The sequence below is a fragment of the Babylonia areolata genome, chromosome 7 (assembly GCF_041734735.1).
Source record: "Babylonia areolata isolate BAREFJ2019XMU chromosome 7, ASM4173473v1, whole genome shotgun sequence".
In the NCBI taxonomy this organism is placed as follows: Eukaryota; Metazoa; Mollusca; class Gastropoda; order Neogastropoda; family Buccinidae; genus Babylonia; species Babylonia areolata.
In genome coordinates, this window is record NC_134882.1 from 45,489,701 (window position 1) to 45,497,424 (window position 7,724).

A 7,724-nucleotide genomic window follows, 5' to 3' on the forward strand; every position below is an offset into this window, starting at 1 on the left:
TAGAATAACCAACAGTTTATTTACTTATTAATCACTGACTTGATTTGATTACTATTCAGTTTGATGAATTGACAGTATAAAATGTCATTGTAAGATACTTTGCGTTTGTTGCAGTAATTTCGGCTTTTAAGTGGCTTAGGAGCAATCAATCAAAGAAGAATAAATACTTTTTCATGTTATTTGGAAGAAGAAACACAGAAAGGAATACGTGGTAAAAAATAAATAAATAAATAAATAAATAAAAAGCCAGGGAGAAAGAGCATGATTTACACAAATCGACCAGCCTGGGTATGTAGCCAACTAAATAGGTTGTATCTTAACATATGTCTTTGAACGACGATTCTTCTTGGCGATTCGAGGCAAAAATACAAAACAAAACAAAAACATTGAATGGCAAAGCATTATCAGCATCTTAAAGAAACGCCACCAAGCAAAAGATTTTCCCAAGTGTAGTAATGAACACGACTTTTAACAGTCATGTGGAAATGATCAACATGGAACAGAAATAAAACACAGTTAATACATCCACTTAAATTACGTACCATCAATTCCATGGAATAAGGCAAAGAATAGTGTGCAGTTGGTTAACAAAAGCAGGTTGTTGCAAATCATATTCTTGAACAGTGTGTCTTTTTTGCCTTTTTTTTAAATGGAGATTTAAAACCAAATCCTGAAACTGACTGACAAGACTTTTGCACTTGTCCTTTAACGGTTAAATATATTTGAATAAGACGTGCAAAAGACACTGTTGTAAAATTATTTGAATATACCATGGAAAAAGAATTGATAACGTCAGAAAAAGCGGCCACATCGCTTGGACTGGATTACGATTAAGCTTACAATGAATTTAATACTGGAGACAGAAGGGGGGGAAATGTATTTTTCATTACATAAAGGATACAAGATACAAAAAAAAAAACAAACAAACAAAAAATACCAAAAAACAGATTAAGTTGCATCAAATTTAACTGAATATAAGATGAATCAATTTTAAAGGACTAGATTGTTATCTTCTGTACATAACTGCTTACATTTGTTGTTGTTGTTGTTGTATTGAAATCTTGAATTTATTCGCTTAACAGGTAGCAAGCACCCAGTCTTTGCGATGAAGGCAGCGATAACCTGCAGGCCCTACACAGCCGTAAAGCTTCCTGGGTCACTGGGGTTGGGTTGGGCCAGAACCTCTTCCTGTGCACCTCACCTCATGGAGGGGGAAGCACTGCAGCAGGTGATCTGTTGTCACGCATTGGTCTTTAACCTACATGCCGGATGCCAGACAGAGCCCAATGGGACATAACCGAAAAAATTGAATACATATATACGAGTATATATATATATCAACCCATGTCGCTCCACACACACACACGGTATTCATTGGAAAGAAAAAAAAATATGAAAGCAGCGACAAAGCATTCACGTAGGCTATTTCAACACCCAAGTGAAACACATTTACGGAATGTAAATAGTTGTACAACATCAGTTAAAAAAAACAATTGACACCTGTTCTAAGAGTAATAGATTAGTGTTTTAAAAGAAAAGACACTCAAGAAACTGGTGCAGACACAATACTGAAATAAGTAACAATCGAAGAAGTGCATTATCACAACTATGCTTGTAAGGTACGTAAAAGTCATTACATCCCCTCACCCCCCCTTACGTCGGCTGCATTTATTTTAGAACCCAACTGCTGAGTGCCTGTGTGTGTGTGTGGGTGGGGGGGAGGGGGACGGGGGGGGGAGAGAAAGGGGGTGGTAGGTGGTGGTGGACTTATTTTGCATACCGGGATATGGCGACAAATTCCTTTCAGAATGATATGTAAATATCGTATTTCTTTTTTACTTTGAATCATAAACGCGAGGGGCGCGAACGCGAATCCTTACGACACATTTTGTTTGTACGCGAGGATGAGCATGCTTCAAGGTGGAGGTGTCAAAGTGTGTGTGTGTGTGTGTGTGTGTGTGTGTGTGTGTGTGTGGGTGTGTGTGTTTCACGCGCGTGCACCCGCGGGTACCTACACGTTCGCACACTTACCACGTGTGTAAGAGCGTGCGCTTTGCATTGCATCATCATACTGCCCATACCAGACAGTATTAGGAAAATAAAATAAAATAAATAATATAATGAAGTGGGGGGAAAAAATCCTTAGTTTGACGTCATCTAAGCTCTGCTGTGTCGTAATGCCTCCCACTTGACGTCATGATGGCTCAGCTCTCACAGGCGAGGTTGTCGTTCCGTAATGGAGGGGGTCATACCACGGTCTGTGTTCTGGATCGCGGCCGTTCCATGCTTGGGTAGGAAAACTGAAAACAAGAACTTAACGATGAGGTGGAATACCTAAATGAAATACTTAAAATTAATATATTTCATGGAAGCCAGCATGTTTTTTTTGTTGTGTTTATTTCTTTTTCAGAAGGAATTTATTTTATTTGTTTAAGGGTTTTCCGCCGACCCATCCAGCCCCATTTCACCACACACACACGCACGCGCGCGCGCGCGCACACACACACTCTCTCTCTCAGATCCACTTTGCTTTAAGCACACACCCATATACACAGACGCAGAGAGCATCCGTCATATCAGCGCCATTTTGATGGGAAAAGTGCGTGCCGGGATGCGCAAGTATGCGCGCGCGCACACACACACTCAATACACTAAACACAGTGGTTAAGGCTGCATGCAGGCCCAACACTGAAGCCGTTTCTAACCTGTCATTTGTATGTCCGTCTGTCCGTCCGTCTGTCTCCCCCTCTCCCGATTCTTTGCACGTGCACACTCTTTGTCTCTTCGTGCCACACACACACGCACACACACACACACACACACACACACACACATAGACACACACGCACGTGCGCACCCACACATGTGCATAGGCACACGCACGCACTTATCACGTATACATAGATACACACACACACACACACACACACACACACACACACACAAGACCTGTTTACAAGACACAAGTGTAACTTGGAATGGCAAAAGGTTTTGGTTCAGAGTAGCAAAGTGTAGCTTTTTTTGCTTTTTTTTTTTTTAACCGAGCTTTTTTCCGTTGACAGATATTACATAATAACCATTATGATAAAGACAAATGAATGCTTTTTCTTACCTTACATACACAGCTTGATAAAATTGTCTTTAATCAGTATTGATGAACGTCTCAGACTGGTAGATGAAGAGATAAAGAGCTTCCCCCTCCTATTCACCGCACGAGCATATTCTTCATCTCTTTGTGCTTGACACACGCACACACACACACACACACACACACACACAGTCACACACGCACACTTACGGTGCTGGAGCCTCTCAGTGGAGTTCTCTGCCCCTGGGACTCGTCGTCAGAGTGACCACTGATGGACAGTCTGAACTTTGACCTCGCCTCTGAACCAAAGGAAATCTGGGAGAAAAAAAGAAGAAGAAGAAGAAAGGATAGATAATGAAAGCCATTATTTTCTCAGTTCATGTAGACACAACTGTATGGGAAAAAATGTGTGTGTGTGTGTGTGTGTGTGTGTGTAATCAGCTTATGTTAACTTATTTGTATTATTACATCCACCTATACCACTTGCAGACCAGAGCAGAACTTACTGAATGAGGTGTGTGTGTGTGTGTGAGAGAGAGAGAGAGAGAGAGAGAGAGAGTGTATCTATGTATACGTGATAAGTGCGTGCGTATGCCTGTGCACATGTGTGGGTGCGCACGTGCGTGTGTGTGTGTGTTGTGAGAAAGTGTTTGCGCACGCGCGAGTGTTTGTGTGATCGAGAGAGAGAGAGAAAGAGGTTGAGGAAGAAAGGGAGAGAATCTCACGGACTGGCCACTCATCACGCGCTCAATGATGCAAACTAACAATAACAATTCCCTTTCCCGGTGATCTCCCCTGGCACATTGGCCGTCCGTCGACAGAGAGAGAGAGTGAGAGAGAGAGAGTGGAGAAGAAGAAAAATAGAAAGAATCCACCACAAAAGAGCAAACAGACACTGACACTTTTGACATGTCACTGTCATTACAGGAAGAGAGAGAGAGGGGGGGGGGGGGGGGGAGGGGTTTAAAAAGTAAGCAGAGAGGAGAAGAAGAACAATTCGGAGAGCAAGAAGGGGTGAAAACTGACCGAGAGAATGCATTAAAGCAAATCAAATGCCACGGCAAGAACAGAACACAACGCAGAATGTGACTGTGGAAAAAAAAAAAAAACACCCAAAAAACAAACAGCCATTGTGAAGTTTAAGAGAGAGAGAGAGAGAGAGAGAGAGAGAGAGAGAGAGAGAGAGAGAGAGAAAAGATGAATATACAAGACGAAAGAGTTGAAAAATCCTATTCACGGAAAATACAAGAAAAGAGGAAAAAGAAAGTATTTATACCGGATATTAATACAAAAACCAACCCGCACATTATACCCTTGGTACCCGTCCTCAGAAAACCCAAGTTAAAAAACAAAACAAAAAAACCCACAAAAAACACCAAAAAAAAAATTTCAAAGGCACACACACACACACACACACACACACACACACACTTTTCCATTTCTTTTAACTAGATCCTCCATCCACCTGCTAAGTGCGTGCGTGTCTATGTGCATGTGCGGGCGCGCGTGTCAGAGATAGAGTATGTGTGTGTGCACGCGTCCGTGTGTGTTTGCGTGCGTTCGAGAGAGAGAGAGAGGGAGGATGAAAAAAAGAAAAGGAAGGAAGGGAGGGAATCTCACTGCCCGGCCACTCATCACGCGCTCAATGATGCAAACTAACAATAAGTCCCTTTCCCGGTGAACTCCCCTGGCACATTAGCCGTCAGTCAACACACACACAGAGAGAGAGAGAGAGAGAGAGAGGGGGGGGGGGAGAAGAAGACGACGACGAAGAAGAAAAATTAATAGAAAGAACCCACCAAAAAGAGAGAGCGAACAGACACACTGACACTTTGACATGTTACTGTCATTACAGAAGAGAGAGAGAGGGAGCGGGGGGCGGGGGGAGGGACGGGTTAAAAAGTAAGCAAGAGAGGAGAAGAAGAACAATAATTCAGAGAGGAAAGAAAGAAGGGGTGGAAACTGACAGAGAATGCATAAAGCAAATCAAATACCACGGCAGGAACAGAACAAAACGCTGAATGTGACTGTGGAAAGGAAATCCGCCATCACGAAGTTTAAGAGAGAGAAAAAAAAAATTAATATGCAAGACGAAAGAGTAGAAAAATCCTCTTCACGGAAAATACAAGAAAAGAGGAAAAAGAAGAAAATATTGATACCGGATAAATACAAAAACCAACCACATTATACCCTTGGTACCTGTCCTCAGAAAACCCAAGTAAAAAAAAAAAAAAAAAAAATTGCAAAGGCACACACACACACGCACATGTGCATGTGCGGGCGCGAGTGTGTGTCAGAGATAGAGTATGTGTGTGTGTGCACGCGTCCGTGTGTGTTTGCGTGTGTGTATGCATGTGCGAGTGTTTGCGTGCGTGAGAGAGAGAGAGAGAGGATAAGGAGGAGGAAAAAAGAAAAAAAAAAGTAAAAGGAAGGAAGGGAGAGAATCTCATCACGCGCTCAATGATGCAAACTAACAATAAGTCCCTTTCCCGGTGAACTCCCCTGGCACATTAGCCGTCAGTCAACACAGAGAGAGAGAGAGAGAGAGAGAGAGGGGGGGGGGGGGGGAGAAGAAGACGACGACGAAGAAGAAAAATTAATAGAAAGAACCCACCAAAAAGAGAGAGCGAACAGACACACTGACACTTTGACATGTTACTGTCATTACAGAAGAGAGAGAGAGAGAGAGGGGGGGGGGGGGGGGCGGGTTAAACAGTAAGCAAGAGAGAAGAAGAAGAAGAAATCAGAGAGAGAGAAAGAAAGAAAGAAGGGGTGGAAACTGACAGAGAATGCATAAAGCAAATCAAATGCCACGGCAGGAACGGAACAAAACGCTGAATGTGACTGTGGAGAAAAAAAAAAGCAAAAAAAAAAAAAAAAGCAGCCATCACGAAGTTTGAGAGAGAGAGAGAGAGAGGCCTGATATACAACACGAAAGAGTAGAAAAATCCTATTCAAGGAAAATACAAGAAAAGAGGAAAAAGAAGAAAGTATTGATACCGATTAAAGGCAAAAGCAATCTGCACAATATACCTTTGGTATCTTTTCTCAGAAAACAACGCAAAGTTAAAAAAAAAAAAATGCAAAGGAACACACACACACACACACACACACACACACACACACACACACACACCCTCCCCCCCCCTGTTTTATTACTGGATCTTCTATCCACCCACAAAGCGCGTGTGTGCCAATGTGCATGCGCGCGTGTGTGTCTGAGAGATAGAGAGAGATTGTGTGTGTGTGTGTGTGTGTGTGTGCACGCGTCCGTGTGTGTTTGCGTGGTGTGTATGCACGTGCGAATGTTTGCGTGCGTTCGAGAGAGGGGGAGGGAGGAGGGTGGGGGGGGGGAGGAAGAAAGGGAGAGAATCTCACGGACTGGCCACTCATCACGCGCTCAATGATGCGGTGAACTCCCCTGGCACATTGGCCGTCAGTCAACAGAGAGACAGACAGACAGAGAGAGACAGACAGACAGACAGACAGACAGACAGACAGAGAGAGAGAGGGAGGGAGGGAGGGAGAGAGGAAAGGAAGAAGAAAGATATAAATAGAAGGAATCAACCAAAGAGAAAGAAAGAGAGTTAGAGAGAGAGCAGACATTGACACTTTGACATTTTATTGTCATTATCAGAAAGAGAGAAGAGAGGAAAAAATAATAATAAATAACCAGAGAGTTGAAGAACGATCCACACACACACACACACACACACACACACACACACACACACACACACACAGAGAGAGATTGGGGTGATGGTGGAAAACTGAAAGAGAATGAAAAAAAAAAAAAGCAAAACAAATGCCAAGGCAGCAACACAGAAGAAAACGGCGAACGTGATGAGGAAAAAGATCCCAGCCATCACGAAGTTGAAGGAAAACAAAACAAAACAAAAACAACAACACTTGTAGCTTAATATACAAAAAGAAGAGATGAAAGAGAGGGGGAAAACCCCATTCAAAGAAAAAGAAATAGAAGAGTATTGATACAAGATAAAGACAGAAACAATTCGCACACTATACCCTTGGTACCTGTCCTCAAAACCAGTGCAAAGTTAAAAAAAATAAAATAAAATAAAAGCAAACACACAGTCACGCGCGTACACACATTTTTACCTTGTTTTTAATAATGGATCATCCGGCCACCCATTTTTCTTTTCTTTTTTACTGTCTTTTCTTCTTCTTCTTCTTAAATTCCGTCGTAAAATACAAAATACCAAGGCACAATCATACGATAGTAAGCGTACATCAGATTCTTTTTATGTTGCGTCTTCTTTATAGGCAAAAATGAAATTAATAAATAATCAATAAAAACCAAACCAAACCAAACCAAACAATCAGAAAATGATAAGCATATTATGTATACTATAGATTTTAAAAAAAGCAAATGCACGTATTTATATGAATACCGTTATATACATACACACTCACAGAACTACATGCACACAAAACAAGAGAGAGAGAGAGACAGACAGACAGACACACACACACACACACACACACACACACACACACACAGAGAGAGAGAGAGAGAGAGAGAGAGAGAGAGAGAGAGAGAGAGAGAGAGAGAACAAACACACCCACACACACCCACAAAAAAAAAAAAAAAAACAAAAAAAAAAACTCACGTTTT

The 7,724-nt window shown here is 42.0% G+C and overlaps 1 protein-coding gene across 1 annotated transcript in view; it reads right to left on the minus strand.

Moving 5' to 3' along the window:
- Nucleotides 1-1,717: 1,717 nt before the first annotated feature.
- The window catches only part of LOC143283855 (glutamate receptor-like), a 341,357-nt gene continuing 335,350 nt past the window's right edge, over nt 1,718-7,724 (minus strand). The window contains exons 16-18 of the mRNA XM_076590232.1: nt 7,720-7,724; nt 3,299-3,403; nt 1,718-2,300 (exon numbers count right to left, since the gene is read on the minus strand). The exon at nt 7,720-7,724 is cut by the window's right edge and continues 133 nt beyond it. Coding sequence (XP_076446347.1) covers nt 2,247-2,300; nt 3,299-3,403; nt 7,720-7,724 — 164 coding nt within the window. The 3' untranslated portion in view covers nt 1,718-2,246. The remainder of the gene's footprint in view (nt 2,301-3,298; nt 3,404-7,719) is intronic.